Source organism: Myripristis murdjan, chromosome 19 (genome assembly GCF_902150065.1).
Source record: "Myripristis murdjan chromosome 19, fMyrMur1.1, whole genome shotgun sequence".
Lineage (NCBI taxonomy): Eukaryota > Metazoa > Chordata > Actinopteri > Holocentriformes > Holocentridae > Myripristis > Myripristis murdjan.
Window position 1 is genome coordinate 27,373,648 of NC_043998.1, and position 17,325 is coordinate 27,390,972.

Below are 17,325 nucleotides of genomic sequence, written 5' to 3' on the forward strand. Positions count from 1 at the left end.
CTCTCAGCTAAGCTAGCGGGCTAGCAAGGCTAGCGTTCCATTCAAATAAAACCTAATCTACTCGACCAAACACCATCAAAACACTTTAAAATTCATCTCACGTCGATGGTAATGCCTTTTCTACAACTTAATAAATGTTTCAAGCCAACCACTTGTATCTCAGAAGTTAAGATTATCAAATAAAAGTTAGCTTTACATGTAAAGCTAAACACCAGTAGGCCTCAGGCCTAGGTTAGCGCGCTAAGCTAGCGCTAGCTAGCGCTAGCTTAGCGCGCTAATCCAATCGACCAAATGCCATCAAAACACTTTAAAATTCATCTCACGTCGATGGTAATGCCTTTTCTATTTCTTAATAAATGTTTGAAGTCAACCACTTGTATCTCAGAAGTTAAGATTATCAAATAAAAGTTAGCTTTACATGTAAAGATAAACGCCAGTAGGCCTCAGGCCTAGGTTAGCGCGCTAAGCTAGCGCTAGCTAGCGCTAGCTTAGCGCGCTAATCCAATCGACCAAATACCATCAATAAACTTTAAAATTCATCTCACGTCGATGGTAATGCCTTTTCTATGTCCTAATAAATGTTTCAAGTCAATCACTTGTACCTCAGGAGTTGAGATTATCAAATACACGTTAGCTTTGCATGTAAAGCTCGACGGCCCCTCCATCAAAACTCACCAAAAGCACAAGCAAACAGCACAATGCAAAGTACACAATCACTCTCTGAAATATAACATTTAAATTACCTGTGTTATCATCAACCATACCCTCATATCAGCACAGAGTTCAAACAATAGGCTAACGTTAAGCTAACAGAGATGAAAACAGGTCTTACCTCTTAGTCTGTGAGAAGAAGTGGGGGGGAGGGACACAGACGCAGGGGGCTTTTATACGCAGCCCCCCCTGCGCCCCTCCCGATCTCTTTTTCAAATCAAAACAAGATGGATTACCATAGCATTGGTCATGTAAATACCTACTACATAATGTTATTGTAATAAAAAAAAAAAAAAAAGTAATAATAATTATTATTTAGTAACTATTATTTTGTTAATAATAATTGATAATAATATTGTTAATAATATATATTATATGATATTATATTATAGTTATTATACTCTATTATTATTATTATTATTATTATTATTATTATATATTACATTATGCCTGTCTGTGGATACTTCCTCTACCTCTTTTTTTACCATGGACTCTGGTGTGAAGAGGCAGACACTTGGCACTAATTAGGCCCCTGCTGTCTAAAGTAAAATACTGACAGCTTTCAAACCTACGCCGATGGAAAGAGGACAAAAATTCCTACAAAAATATGATATTTTGGTGTAGATTTGAACAAGTTTGTGGCTGCTGTGCAGACTTTTTTACCCTTTTTGACACTGGTGTGCTCTGTTCTGCACTCTGCCTGATCATGTGACTCACTCTAGCTGCTTGCACATTCCCCTATACATACCCATTATAAGCTCTCAGAGGGAGCAGAAAGCACACTCAAACTTAAATTGTCATAGCTCAAAAATGGTAAAAGATAGCAAAATCATGTAAATACAAGATTTATAGATCCAAGTCTTGTGACTCGTTTAAACCCTGAAAAAAGTCTGTAACTCAAACTATGTCCGAGCGGCGTTACTTCAAACGGGTGTGGGTTTTTATGGATTTCTCCATTGGATTGAATGTGGATTTCTCTGTCTGCCTGCATTTTGGGCTGATTATGACACAGCTGCTCATGTATTAGCGCAGTACTCATGTCACTCACACACTAGGACATCCTGGGCCTTTCAAAATAAAAGCCCAAAACTCTTTCCAACTGAAAGCACCGAAAAATACCCTCACAAATGGTAAAAATGGATAAATTGTCTGCACTTCGATGACACAGACATCGTGGCGGACCGGCACCGGTGCGAGGGCCGACCAACGCTGCTTGCAGCTTTAATTAGGCCCTCGCCCTACATCGTAGAGAGGGCCTATTGTTTTTGTACCGTTTCTTTCTTCTTCTTCTTATTAGGCCCTCGCCCTCCATCGGAGAGAGGGCCTATTGTTTTTGTACTGTTTTTAGGCCCTCGCCCTCCCTTAGGGAGAAGGGCCTATTGTTTTTGTATCGTTTTTTCTTCTTATTATTATTACGTCTCCGAAACGCTTAATTTGACCCCCTAAACGTGCTCAAAAACTCACCAAATTTGGCACGCACCCCAGGTCTGGCGAAAAATTCGATAAAATGGCAACTCGGACCCCCGAAGTGCAAAAATGGGCTCTCTAGCGCCACCTAGGTACACTAAATCGGCCGCTGCGGCCCACAGGAATGTGATAGAGAGACCAAACCAACGCCGAAACGTAGGTCTCATCAAGGCCGAGATTTCACGCGCTCGCCCCCCCCACCTAAAATCAACAGGAAGTCCGCAATTTGCCTTTCAAAGTAAAAGTCGGGCCCCGAAATTGCGCGTTGAACAAAATTTATCTCCTCCGAGGCCGTAAATCGTGGCGGCTCAAAAAGCTAATAGATGAAAGAGGATACAGTGCTGAACAAAAGTTGCTAAAGGTTTATTATTAATTCGAACCGTTTGGGATTTATAAGCCCTCGAAGTCGGCAACGCCGACTTCGAGGGCGTCGTTTTTCCCATGGAGTTTGGCGTAAACAGGCGCACACTTGGCGCTAATTAGGCCCCTGGCGTCTGAAGTAAACGTCGCACGGCTTCGAAACTTATGCCACACGAAAGAGGACGAAAATTCCTACAAAAATATGAAATTAATTTTTAAATTGGAACAAGTTTGTGGCCGCTGTCAAGACTTTTCCAACATTTTGGACCCTGGTGTCCTCTCCTCTGCACTCTGCCCGGTCATGTGACTCACTCTAGGTAACGGACAGTTCCGCAATACACACCCATTATAAACCGTCAGCGGGAGCAGAGAAAACAGTCAAACTTAAACTGCCATAATTCAAAAACGGTACAAGATAGCAAAATCGTGTAAATACAAGATTTATAGAGCCGAGTCTTGTGCCTCGTTTAAACTTCGAATTGCATCTGTAACTCAAACGATGTCCGAGCGGCATTACTTCAAACAGGTGTGGGTTTGATCGATTTCTACATTGGATTGAATGAGGATTTGACTGTCCGTCATTTTCGTCTGATCATGACACAGCAACACAGCGACACAGCGACATGAGTCAGCTACGGCCAGCGGCAGCTGGCCGTAGCTGACTCAAAAACACACACACACACACACACACACACACACACACACACACACTCATGATTTCTGCATTGGATTGCATGAGGAGTCCACTGTCTGCTTGCATGTTGCTCTGATAATGACACAGCTGCCATTCCTCATGTCAAGCACACACTAGGAAGTCCTCGACCTTTCAAAATAAAAGCCCTCCATTGGATTGAATGAGGATTTGACTGTCTGTCATTTTTGTCTGATCATGACAGCAACACAGCGACACAGCGACATGGGTCAGCTACGGCCAGCGGCAGCTGGCCGTAGCTGACTCATATCTCTCTCTCACACACACACACACACACACACACACACACATGCATGATTTCTCCATTGGATTGAATGAGGATTTCTTCCTGCAGTTTGGTCTGACCATGACACAGCTGCTAGTACTCATTTCACACGCACACACACACACATGCATGTGAGTTCGGTGGGGTGCGAGGGCTGTCCATTGCTGCTTGCAGCTTTTTTTTTTGTTATTATTATGTCTAAATAACCCTTAATTTGACCCCCTAAACATGCTCAAAAACTCACCAAATTTGGCATGCACCCCAGGTCTGGCAAAAAATTCGATAAAATGGCAACTCGGACCCCCAAAGTGCAAAAATGGGCTCGCTGGTGTCACCTAGGCATACAAAGGCACACGGAGGCAGCCGCTGCGGCCCACAGGAATATGATAGAAAGACCAAACCAACGCCGAAACGTAGATCTCATCAAGCCCGACATCTAACACACACAAATACACACACACAGGCATGAGTATCAAGGCCGTAGCTGCCAACGGCAAATACACACACACACACACACACACCGAGGCCGTAGCTGCACACACATACACACACAAATACACACACACGCACACACTCAAAAACACACAAATACACACACACACACACAAACACACACAGGCACACACACACACACTTTGCCCAAACCGTGTGGGTTATACCTCTGACATTTTGGTAATAAAACCTCACACCTCTCAAATAACTGTTTAATTTTCAAAAATAGTCTTTAAAATGGTGACATTATGTCCTTCATCTTAACTCATCAATACTTCAAGAGGTTTTAAATTTGTTCATAAAAAAAGCAAAAAGCAAACATCAGGCAGGGTAACATGCAGCTGAGGGAATATTACACTCATGACTTACACATTATAAGCTCCTCTATTGGTCATCTCTTCATTCTTGATAACATCAATGCTGGATAATTTACTCATGTTTACATGTCAACTCTTTACCCATGTGAATAATATACTGTTTTAATCCATTACAATTAATACATATAACCTTCTATGTAGTTATATAATATTGCATTACACAGTAAAACAGGAGTAGTATTACTAGAGACTTGTTTTTCACAATACACTGAAAGGACCTTCATTCATAATATGACAGACAACATCTTGTACTTTAGAATATAAAATTTATTTTTCAATTCAATTTCATTTACATGTAAATGTTTTGATGATTGCATTTTACTTTTAGTCATTGACCTTTTTTCTCAGTACAGTTTAGTTATTTATTCTGTCAAGACAAACATTTAGAAAAATCATGGCTGTACTTCATGTATTGTTCATGTAAGAAAAATAAAATAGCATAGGCCTGGATTCCAATTCAATTCAATTTGATTTATTTGTATAGCCCAGAATCACAAATAGAAATTTGTCCCAAAGGGCTTTACAGAAAAATACAACATCCTCTGTCCTTAGACCCTCACATCGGATGAGGAACAACTCCCTAAAAAACCCCTTTAACAGGGAGAAAAAAAGGAAGAAACCTCAGGGGAGCAACAGAGGAGGGATCCCTCCCCAGGACGGACAGACGTGCAATAGATGTTGTAAACACAGATAACAAACTACAATTGAGATAGGATTACTTTTTTAACTATTACCTCATACGTCTCATGTCCCAGACCTACAATACTGAGACTAAAGTTCATCTGAACCACTTTGACAGGACATAGGTACAATGCATGTGCTGTCTCTGTCCCATGATGCCACTTGCTACAAGGCGACACATCATCACTTGGGAGGTAGGGAAGTTTGGGACGCTGCACCACAGTAGCATCTTCAACCAGGAAGCTCCCCTTCGAGTAAACAAAGAAAACATTTTGAGGCAAACATCACTGACCAACTGCATCTCATAGTACACTAACTAAATTAACTACAATTTAGTGACGGTGCCACCCAACTGTATAAGGTAGGCGAGGCATAGAGAAACAGAAAAGATAAGAATGGGGGACACATATGGGAGCAGAAAACCTGGAAAACAGACCACTGCAAACGGATGTTTTTTTTTTTTTTTTTTTTTTTTAAATAACTGTCCTGTTGTGGCAGCTCAGGCATACAGAATGGGGAGTCTGTGCCTTGTTGCACCACAACAGATTTGCTCTGAGTTCATGCACACCAGAGGGAACACTTCAGTATTGAAAATGAACCTCTTGTGTACAGACAGTACACATGAAGGTGACATGGACTCAAACATGCAGAACTATATACATTTCAACTTTAAACAGATATACATTTAAACTTTAAACAGACATACATTTAAAATTTTAACAGATATACATGAAGAGCTCATATGCAAAAACAGATTCCCATTTGAGTTTATTAAACCTTTTTAAACTTTTTTGAATTGTATTAAAATTTATATTTATTTCTATTATTTATATGTTTACTTAGCCTGGCATAATGTTTATTATCCTAAATCATGCTTTGTGTGTGTGTGTGTGTGTGTGTGTGTGTGTGCAGTACCAGTGAAACGGTGTATCCATTTTAAGAATGGCTTTTATCTGTTTTGGCAAATGAACTCTTCACATTTAAACTTTAAACAGAGACCAACAGCTAACACGTGGCAAACAGAGACTAACACATCCATAAACCTGTGACACATGATTACATGATATACGTCCCTACACATGATTCTCCACAACTAAACCTTCCCTAATTCCCCCTGAAACACATGATTTGCTTAATCTAAGATCTAACCATGATCATCTATTCCACATCATAAATACATAATCTAAAATCAATAATAAATACACGATATAAATACTATAAATAATGACAATAAATAACAATCTATACAATTACAGTGGGACAGGCTCTAAAAAGACAACATTCATAGTGGTAGCCAATGTACACACCATGAACAACACAACACACTACAAGTCAGTTTCCTCTTAACCAACACACAAACGCGACAACACTAACATTTGCACCGGGACACTGCAATGTAGCTCCGTTTGACTCATCAAACAAAGAATTTACACCGGTCGTGTGAATTCATTGTTTGCCTCCTTTGCCAAACAAAACAACCTAACCCTCATCAAAATCCACGTCTGACTCGAAGAGGCCCTCTACCTCCTCCAAGTCAACAACTAACCCCTGATCATCGTTTACACTAAAGCTACACAAAACACCTTCATGATCACTAAAATACGTGGGCATCACTGCACACTCCACATTATACTGTGTTGTTTTAACATAAACGTGATCAATTAGTGTCCCCTTCTCTGTAGTTTCTTGTGTTACATGCTGACTAAATCCTTTTTCACCCATAAATTTGCAAATTGAGGATGTTTTTAAAATGTTCTCATTGAAATCCCCCACTATTACAATTGTGTTACTGATTGGATGTAACCAATCAAGTAACTTCCCCAGATTTTGTTTGAATAAAGAAATTTGGTAACACGGTGGACGATAAATTACTGCCAATAATATGTTGAATTTGTTGCACAGGCACACCAAACACTCCAGATTCAAATCGGCCACCTGCAGAATATCACAGTCCAAATTATCTACGCTATACAAACCAACTCCACCATGTTCTAGGTTCTTTAGCTCTAACAATTTGGGGTTATTGCTGCTGTAACACAAGCCACGAGGATGACTGTGGAAAGTGTAACCTTCAATTTGGACACCGTCTAATGAGGACTGTGCAGTGAGCCACGTTTCTGTCACAGCAATACAGGTAAGCTGTAAATGCTGCGTGCAAGACACCAAATCTAACACATGGCGACTTAAATTTTGAACGTTCATTAAATACACAGAGAAACTGTGTGCATTTAATGAAGGCTCTGGCTGCTCAATCAAAAATGGAGGCATGCTATCCAAGGCCTCCTTTATGGCGTCCTTGCAATAAATTGCCCTCTCTGTAAAATCCTCGATGATCAGTCCAGACAAGGCCCTAACGCGACTAAGCGCTACATATGCCTGCCCCGGTGCAAACACCCTCTTCAAAGACACTACCGCCTCGTCCACAGTGAGTCCTTGCACTTTGTGAACAGTGCAAGCCCACGCTAACCTAAGAGGAAACTGACGACGCAAACCGCCGCGTTTAGTGGCTCTATCCTCCTCTGGATCAATGGCAGTAGACTGCAGGCATTCTACTGCTGCATGTGCACGGTTTTTCCTCCTATCTGAACCAATATTCACATCATCAAATCTGACATACACGGTGAGAGGAAACGTGGAATCCTCTCCAAAAACTACCTGAGTAACCGTGCCACATGCTCCATTGACCAGGCCGTCCGCAACATCCACGTTCTTACACAACATCACTCGCGCGTTCCTCGCTATACACAGGGTCTCCGGTAGAGACGTGTCCGCCGCAACGCCGTGATGCCCGGGCATCCGTTCCAAATTCCCTGTTGTCCTGTTAGTCACAAAATCCTGCGCCTCAATGGTGACATAATCAGGACAACAGTCAAACAGATAATTTAGGTTGTGCTCACTTACTTGCCTATTCGTCGCAAAGATATGCAAGGCTGAGCTCACCTCGCCGGTCTCGCGCATCTTCAACATTTCAATGTCGCTATCTAACATTGGGGTGGCCCTGGAACGCACTCTTAACCTATTAAGCATCTCTGCAAAAACACTATCCTTCTGTCTAACTATCTTTTTCAGCTCCACGATGCTGAAATTACACCACAGGTCCACACCAACAGGACTACTATACAGAGGCTTCCCTTTAACGGGAGGCAACTGATAGAAGTCCCCGACAGCTATCACACTAACATTACCAAACGGGGAAAAGTCGCCTGTCTGTTTAATCTGTCTCAACCTACCGTGGATATAAGCCAACAAGTTGTGATTAACCATACTTATTTCATCTATAATTAAAATTTGGAGGTGACTTAATTTTGCTCGCAAAGAGTTTAGTTTATCTTCACCCAGAGGGGTGTAAGGTAAACTAGCCTGTTTGCCAATACTCAATGTGTGATGAATTGTTGCTGCATTCAAATTATATGCAGCTATTCCTGTTGGAGCAGTTATCAAAACACAGATATCGTCTGGTTGATCACAAAGTGTTGACAGCAGCCTCCCTGCTTCATACTGAATAGCCCTAATTAAATGACTCTTCCCCGTCCCTGCACCACCTGTCACAAATACACGCAGAGGCTCTGGGTTTTTACCCATCACCTTCTGCAGACACCACTGTCTCACATTATAAAAAGCAGCAAGCTGTGTCTCATTCAGAGACCTAATGAGCGCCAAACCCTCAGTTCTAGATAAAATGGACCTGTTTCTCTCTAACTGCGCTACCTGTCTGCCACCAACAATCAAATCTGGCACATTCACCAATGACTCAATCAACTGTTCCTCTGCTATCTCTCCTTCCCGCTGCTGCCTCATCTCTTCTAAACCCTCAAGGCGTTCCGCTTCCTGTTCAGGACAAAGCTCACCCCAAACATCCTCATCTACACCGTTGTTTTGCGCAGCTATCTCCTGAGCTAACTCAAGGTGAGGACAATTTACCTCAAACCTTGCCCTATTCTCATCGACAACATCACTAACCGAATGTACAGAGCCGTCGCTAAACATCACCTCACCATCGTTATAAAACTGCTCAAACAGCTCAAAGCCATCAGGTTTGAGGTCTGAATCAGTTCTATAAGGAAGAAACAACTGCAACAGGCTCTGAAAATGTGCCTCCTCCTCTCTATCCAAATTAAAACGCATGTATCGCACCACTGCAAACTGAGTGCGTGTTCTCCTAAGAATGAATCCTAAGTCATTCTTCAGTTCAATTCTGTCTTTAGACATCTCATTTTTGCTGAGAACACGATACTCAGATGCAAAGGTAGCCATACACATGTTATCAAACACGTCGCTATCAGGCCTATTCCTATACCTATCTACTATACTAATCATAAACATATCCTCCTCCCGTAGATCACGGGAGGCGGCCATCTGCCTCAACACACTGAGGGGCAAACTCATTCTAACTATCCTACCGCCTGTCGGCACAAACACAACCTTTCTGGAACACTCCCTAAGGTGCATGTTCGTTAGCCTATACACCGCCTCCTGCGCACAAACATCTCTGTTGTGTAAATATACACTGCCCAGCTTCCGCAGGGCTTCTTTGGCAGAGAGATTCCCTTGTTTTTTTGCTTCTTTTTGGGCATTAGTCAATAAGAGGCCAATTTCTCTCTCTGCTTTTGTAATATACGATATTATGTATATCACTACTGCGTAGGCGTCGGTGACAAAGCTAATGTCCATGTTAGCATTCCAGCACTTCAACAACTTCTTACTATACTGATTGACCCAGACCTCGTTCACCCCTCTCCTATAGACAACCTTATGCTTTTTCTCTAAACGCCTATAAGCACACTCAAAGATCTCCTGATTAATGCGCAAACTATGAAACAACTCTTCTACACTTGCAGGAGGCACATCGCATTCCACAGCTTTCTTAACAGCCTCAAGAATTTTGTGTGCAAACTCTTTGGGCATTTTATCTCTATCTTCGAAACACTTACAGGCTGGCTTGTTTTCTGAATTAGATTCAGCCTCACCTGTCTCCTTCTTGTTCTTATCACACTTGCACTCCCGCATTCTACAAATGAATGTGCGCGCAGAAACAGGTTTTGGAAAATTGAAACGACATGTCGTTTTGTGTTTTCTGCATGACTTTGAATGTCGTTTGGAATGTGTTTGAACAGATGACACAGTGTCCAATAGTGTGTCATCATCTGAGGGTAGCTCACACGTAACGTAACGGTCAATAAATTCTATAACTTCCTCATCTGTGTTTTTATCAATTTGGGGAGCACCCTCGATCCAAAACAAACAATGTACATGTGGTGAGCCTCTCTGTTGAAATTCTACCCTATAAAAGTAATCGATTATTTTACCGATAGGTTGACAGGGAGACATGAGAACCTCTTTCAGAAAACAATGCCACCTGTAGTCAAACATCCGCGCCGCGGTCACAGGATTACGTCGCAACAACGCGCACCTATCAGCCCACTCCAAATCCTCTACCGTCTGCGATCTGCCTTCCTGTTTCAGGATGCTGGTCAGAAGATTCTGCCAGCGCATATCCGCAGACGAAAACGAGCAAAACCACGTCGGAATGCCTAACTGCCGCACGCAAGCCATCACGTCCTTCTGGACAGACTGCCAGAAGGCCGGAGTTCCTCTGATGGGTTTAAGAAACCTAAACCCATCATCACACGCCAACAACTGCTTCAAGGCGTCCGCATCTGCCAACATATCCTCACTAATCCGCTGAGGCCTCTGACCTCCTTTATCCTTACGTAACGCAACAGAAACACTGGACACAACCTTGTCCAACTCCGACACATACTGAGCAAAAAATATATATTCTACATTACGCGCAAAACGACCGTCGGCATGCATAATCCTATTATTAAGATAACGCGCCAATGTCAAGTCGTGCCACCGACCATCGTGAAACGTCCTACCACCCGTGGGAAACAACACTGGAAAACACTTTGCCTCATTCGTGTGGTCAGAAAGCATTCTAACTGGACTATTCCCTTCTGCAGGCGCAATGTTCAAAATATCCTTAAAATACTGATCTAAAGCTTCCTGACCAATATCAACAGGCATAAGACAAGTGTCCTGAAACATGCAGTGCTGTTGTCTGTCATGTAACAGTTCATCCTGTCCTATGTCTGCTGATTCCGCTAGCTCACACATTTCACTCTGAACCGTAACCTGCCCTCTATCCTGACCTGACCTACCCTCAGCCTCATCCTCACTGCCTGACTCGGCCTCTTCCTTCTCCCTATCTTCTTCCCTAACAAACTCGTTAATCCAGTCCTCATTAAACTCAATATCTGTATAATGAACATTTGTCCTCTTTAAATACTCTAGCGCCTGTCTTACACGCAACGTATCGACAAACTGGTACTCGTAATACCCTTTATAAGTGAGTTTCCGCTTCAGCTTAACCTGAAGCAGAGACCCTTCCATGCTAGAACGTGGCAACACATTCACAGTCTGAACAATGTTGGCTGGAACACATGTCACCGGTCCATGTACTCCATTCTGCCCGCCTTTAGGCAGTGCCAACATTTTCATGAATGGAATGTGTAACGCAATAAGATGCTGTTCTAAACTATTCAAAGATCCCAGTTCAGCAGGAATGGGATCAAGCTCCAAGTTATTAACCCAGCATTCAGCTGGCATCTCACCTGAACTAAGCTTCCTATGACACGTGAAACAAATCCACAAATTACCGCGCGATGAAACCAACGAACACGGCGCAACACACTCCCCACTACACCGATGCAAATACTGCTGGCCTATACACCTATCTGCCACAGCCGCTGTCGCTGAACTTTGCCTATAAGTTTCTCTATCACAACTAACCACCTGATATCTAAAAAACAACCTATGACACACACAGCACACAAAATCAGGTCCATCTCTGACCTTTTCTAAAAACTGCTCTCTAACAAAACCAAAATCTTTTGACTTGTCTACCCTCTGCTTTCTACTTAACATCACCTTGGAAATAACCTTCTGCTTATGCACTACACTATCATGATACTTGCTCTTAATGCTTTCTCTACGTTTCTCCCTATGCCCAATGTTGTCTCTATATTTGACAAAACTCCTGGCCTTAACTCTCTCCCTATGTTCAATGTTATACCTATATTTGACCAAACTCTTGGCCTTAAGTGTCTCCCTATGTTCAACGCTTTCCCTGTATTTACTAACACTCAACTCTTTAACTCTCTCTCTGTGGGCTAAATTCTTATCATAATTCCCTACACTCCACAACTTTGCCTTCTCCCTGAACACCACATTTTCTTGATAAATCTTCCTAATCCTCAACTGCCGTTTCTCCCTAAGCGAAATATTCAACTTCTCCTGCGCCCTTTGTTTCCGCCTCACATACTTAGACTTAACAGACTTTCTACCTGACACTACCTCACTACCAGCCTCCACAACCTTGACACTATCCTGTACACCTACAACAGAACCTACTACATCACTGCTACACCTAACCGCTGTGTTGTCACCATCTACAACATCCATCATTCTAGACCTAATTCTATAACCTGACACTTCCCTAACTTTACAGTAGCCATAACAACTATGCAGTCCAGGCTTACACACGCAAACAACATTCTCAAAATGCCGCCCCATGACATTCTCTAAATAAACACACTCCGCTGATAAATGCTGACTGCTACAGCTATATCTCAACCAACGCCCATCATGGAAAGTATACACACTAACGCCTAACCAATCTGCTGTCGCCTGAATTTCCACCTCTGTGGCCCAACTGCCGACACGCCTCATCCTGGACTGCTCAATGTACTCTAACACAGAGGAGTACTCACTTCTCAAAAGACTCTGATATCTATCTGTGTTCCTTTCTAACTCTTTACAAACAGCTAACCTAATCCTACGATGGTGCTTCTGAGAACCACTCACAGCCTGAGAGATGGCTCTGAAGAAGCAGTTCCCATCGGCCACAATCCTCTCTTTTCTACAAGGAACACCTAACAACCCCTCCTCTGTGGCTACCGCACTAACAACCTTCACGCAATCGACGTTCAACTTTGTGCATAAAGCACGACAAACATCTAAGCCGAGGGGATGGAAGACCAGCTCTTCGCTTCTCACCTCGCTAACAAATTCGACGTCCAAATTAACCTCTCGGACATCGAAACTCTTGGATTTCTTCGACATACAAGTGCCGGAAGAAATGACACGCTTTCTGCCATCGATCACCGTTGGTTCTGCAGCTGAACCACTGCTCACCTCGCTGGAGAAAGTCAACACAGAAATGCCAGACAGTGCCGGACTTGCGGCAATGCTGACACCACACTCAGGCACACAACTGCCTGCAGACACCTCACTTTTTCTCCCAGCCTCAGTGAGCACACTGGACTCTGGTGCTGGAGCAGCGCTCATCCCAGTGATGACACTCTCCACAGACACACCAGACCGCGCTGGACTTGCACCTGTGCTGACCGTGACACCACACAGCTCAAAGAGCTTCTCCCTCGAACGGAGACTGTCGGCCAAACGACAGATGTAGTGGTGCAGGTCGTCGAGACACGCGAAATGCAGAACCACGCTTGTACCATTGTGGTGTAACAAGCCAGTGCTACTGCGTGAGTGACTGTCGACCACAGCGAACCGTCCACCCTCACGCACGATGGCAGTGGTGTTTCCGCACATTGTCAAAAGACATGTGGTGTATTGACTGAAGATCCGCTCCAGTCCATTCCGCAAGCTGATGAATACACCGAAATCGATGTATTCACCTTCGGTCACGCCTACTTCGCCTAACACTGTGTCACCAAAACCGAACCTAAACAACTGTCCGTCTAATTCCAGCTGTTGTGGCAAATCTGGCACAGACAGCAGATTAGACACATGGCTGAAGATGTTGAGGTCACGCAAACTCGTGTACAACTCATCACCTTCAACCAACGCGCGATCCAGATCCAGCCTGTCCCACGAGAACGCGCTCCTCACCGTGTGTTTGGCTAAGCTGACCAAAGCTATAGCCATACACTGCACTCCACCATACACAAATCGGGCATTTCCCTGATGAAACGACCCGCGCACAACTTTAGCTAGCCTAATCCTGCTGCTATCTATGTTAGACCCTGTTGCCACAGCATTAGCGCTAGACTCTGACTTAACATCACTAACACAAACAGAAGGAACAAAAACAGCCTTAGCTTTGAAGATCTTCTGTCGCTCCTCTGGGACAGCAGGGCACGATGCGGCGACCTCCTCCTGACCGACGACCACCCCCGGCACCGCGCTGGCAGACTCCTGGACTGTCGCCTCCACCTGTACAAAAATCAAAAACATATTTTTATTAAATATAGACTGTTTAGACTTTCTTTATTGTCATTGCACAAAAAAACAAAAAAACACAGCAGTGAGATTTTGGCAACGAAATGTCGTTGCTTGGCTTCCGGATTACAGCAGAGATGGAATTGTGGGACCGTTTAAAAATTAAATATTAAACAGTCTATATAACTAGTGCCAAAGAAGAAGAGCTAAATAAATGCAGCACCTCCGGGACAGCTGGGCACGCTGCGGCGACCTCCTCCCGGACGACGACCACCCCTGGCACCACGCTGGACGACTCCTGGGCTGTCGTCTCCACCTGACACACACACACACACACACAAAAAAAAAAAAAAACATGGTTTTACTAAAGAAAACAGGAGAACCATTTCCCTGTTACCTGTCATAATAATAATTCACATAATATATATAAATAAACAAAGACAAACCTGCTGCACCGCTGGTCTGGGGCCGGAGGCAGGCACGGTCACACGGGCAGGTGAAGGTGTTGCCAGCACCTAAAAAAGATAGGGGAAGACAAAAGACTCATTTCAATAATGCACTCATTCATTCGGGTTCTGCACGTGTTATCAAAATACGACAAAAACAATCCACATAGGTCACATACTAAATATGATACCAACCTGCCGCTTTCCTCCTCTACGCCTTGTGGCAACACCTTTCGGCGAACGCCTCATACGGGAAGTCTAAAAGAAGGAAAACAAACCTTGTTAAATGCAGTCTTAAATTCAATTTTGTCCAGGACATACACACATACAATGGGTTTTGCAAGCACAGAAAAAAAAAAACAACAACAAAAGATCTGTATGTATAATATAAAGGAAAAAAATGTAAAAACAGTTGGTGGATGAGGAATGCGGATGCCGAGGAGAGCCAGATGTACTGGAGCAGCCTGGGACCTGAGCCACACAACCACCAGCACCGTGATGACCTGACTCAAAAAGACACAGCACGCACTCAGAAAAACTCACAACCATTCACACACACACTCACACAGAGACAAGGGGAAACATTAGAGGCAAACCCATTTAACATTTTATAACTTAACAGAAACACCTTAAAGTCAAAACTAATATGAATTACTTCATACTATATAAATGTAGTTATCAGGCACTTTACCTGGCCAGCTGGCAGAAGGGCAGTGACGTCGCTGTCCGAGGATGGCGAAACCCTCTCCATGGCCTCCAGGATGTCGCCGCTGAACCACACGGGGTTGGACGGGAGGACAGACTCTTGCACCGGAGATGCTCGAATCTTAAAAACCACAACAAAAAAAAATTTGTCACCATTAAAAAAACACACACACACACACACACACACACAAAATAAAGGCGTAAAACCAGAAAAGATGCACAAATGTACAGCCAGAAAATGACTCAAACACATTACCTTGCCCTCCTGTCCGACGACGGTCCACTCCAGTGGGTCACGGTGACGGGGCGCGGGGCTGTGTCCTGTCACAACCAGCACGGGGGAGACCCTGGCACGAGGCGATGTCCGGGGGGGCACCGAGGGAGGAGGAGGAGGAGGAGGAGTCAGCTGGCGGACCGCGGCGTCCCACAGGGCCTGGACGAGGATCGGCGTTCCGTCGCTGTCGCTGAGGTGCACCTGGAAAACAGTGAAACGCAGAACACATTGTGCTCAGCTGGTGTATCGAAAATGACAACCTTCAACTCCTCCATGTGTCATGTCACAACAACAAAGTATGCTGTACTTACACCGTCACGGCTCCACAGCTCCAAACGGTCCAGAGGGAGGTGCTCTGCCACAGACACGTATGGGAGACCTGCCGCAAAAGTGAGAAATATTATACATTCTGGTAATAAATACACTCATGTAAAACATATGAGGTTAAGTTCACGATACGTCAGTTATAATCAAACTGATGACCAAAACTAAGACGTACCCATGCGTGCTGTGACACGGCGGAACTCCTGGCGGAACAGCTCCTGCAGGCCAGGCTCGATGTTCAGGCGTGGAGGGAAATCCAGCACGAACACCTACACACACACACACACACAAAAAAAAAATCACGTTTAGAATCACATTTAGGTTTCTAAAAAAGCACATGTGAAAACACACGCTTACTGTGACAGCACAGGACAAAACAAATACTGCCAACTGCAAATTAAACACACCTTCGCCCAGCGGTTGCAGACTGTAGCCAGGAGAGCACCGAAGTCCAGCGACGCCTCTCCGATGTTCCTGCTGGCTGTCAGGTTGTTGCTCGGGGCGAGCACACAAACCACGTCCGGGGTCCAGGGGAGAGCGGCGTGGGACACCTCCGTCCTCAGCTCTGCTGCATGCGCACCTGGAACAGAGAGAAAAGAAAAACACAGAGGTACCTCCGGCATCGCGACGATCCCATCCACCATGGCCCGCAGGTGGGAGTCTCCCACGACGAACACCATCTGCAACGACAGAGACACGGCTTTAGAACATAGACACCGACTTCTTACGACCAGCACTGTGTTTCTGAAAAAGAAAAACTAATACCTTCTGGTCCGGCTGCAGGGCAGGAGTGACCAACTTGAAGCTGCGCTGGGTCAGCTTCGAAGTCGGCCATCTCCGCACGCGATGGCGGTACCCTGTACCGCGCCCTGTGTGGTTGACAACAAAGTATGATGACACAAAATTTGTATTTCCTCAAATAACATTCAAACTGCGTCAGTTAAACATTAAAAAAACAAACAAACTGTTTGATACTTACGAGCAACGAACTCGGGGACAGGCGGCTGGGGGGTCCATGGCTGCGGCTGCGCCATCCTCCGCTTCTGGGCCTGGGCCCGCCGGTGGGACTTGGCACGGGGCATCTGGGAATGAAAAACAAACAGACAAAAAAAATAAATGAATAAAATTTCCTCCAAAGTTCAAAGAAACTTTAAAAATCCAAGTGAATCTGTGCCAATCATACTCACAAACAATGCTTTCCCAGACAAGGTCAGCCTTCAAATACATAAATATTTCAACTTACCTTGGCAGAGTGTGTGTGT

At 44.1% G+C, this 17,325-nt stretch overlaps 3 protein-coding genes across 3 annotated transcripts in view; 1 reads left to right on the top strand and 2 right to left on the bottom strand.

The window, feature by feature from the left end:
* Window positions 1–17,325, top strand: part of lipf (lipase, gastric) — a 944,109-nt gene that overhangs the window by 572,762 nt on the left and 354,022 nt on the right. The window lies entirely within an intron of this gene.
* Window positions 10,479–15,420, bottom strand: LOC115377528 (uncharacterized). Its single transcript, XM_030077340.1, has 7 exons — window positions 15,416–15,420; window positions 14,761–14,776; window positions 14,538–14,630; window positions 13,387–14,308; window positions 13,262–13,265; window positions 11,227–11,459; window positions 10,479–10,546 (listed from the first exon to the last, which is right to left on the bottom strand). The coding sequence occupies exons 1-7, from the start codon at window positions 15,418–15,420 to the stop codon at window positions 10,479–10,481; spliced, it is 1,341 nt and encodes a 446-aa protein (XP_029933200.1).
* Window positions 15,317–17,145, bottom strand: LOC115377529 (uncharacterized). The gene is made up of 6 exons (XM_030077341.1): window positions 17,043–17,145; window positions 16,829–16,932; window positions 16,471–16,743; window positions 16,255–16,332; window positions 15,722–15,940; window positions 15,317–15,646 (listed from the first exon to the last, which is right to left on the bottom strand). Exons 1-6 carry the CDS (start codon window positions 17,143–17,145, stop codon window positions 15,422–15,424), a joined length of 1,002 nt encoding a protein of 333 aa, XP_029933201.1. The 3' UTR covers window positions 15,317–15,421.

What these genes read in the sequence shown, in the direction of transcription:
- LOC115377529 (XM_030077341.1), bottom strand. Translation starts at nt 17,145, where the DNA reads ATGCCCCGTGCCAAGTCCCACCGGCGGGCCCAGGCCCAGAAGCGGAGG. An exon ending in TGTCCCCGAGTTCGTTGCTC is followed by an intron (nt 16,933 to 17,042) that starts GTAAGTATCAAA and finishes TCAACCACACAG; the next exon opens with GGCGCGGTACAGGGTACCGC. An exon ending in CCCTGCAGCCGGACCAGAAG is followed by an intron (nt 16,744 to 16,828) that starts GTATTAGTTTTT and finishes CTGTCGTTGCAG; the next exon opens with ATGGTGTTCGTCGTGGGAGA.
- LOC115377528 (XM_030077340.1), bottom strand. An exon ending in CGTGCCCAGCTGTCCCGGAG is followed by an intron (nt 14,309 to 14,537) that starts GTGCTGCATTTA and finishes ATTTTTGTACAG; the next exon opens with GTGGAGGCGACAGTCCAGGA. An exon ending in CAGTGAGGATGAGGCTGAGG is followed by an intron (nt 10,547 to 11,226) that starts GTAGGTCAGGTC and finishes ATGCGCTGGCAG; the next exon opens with AATCTTCTGACCAGCATCCT.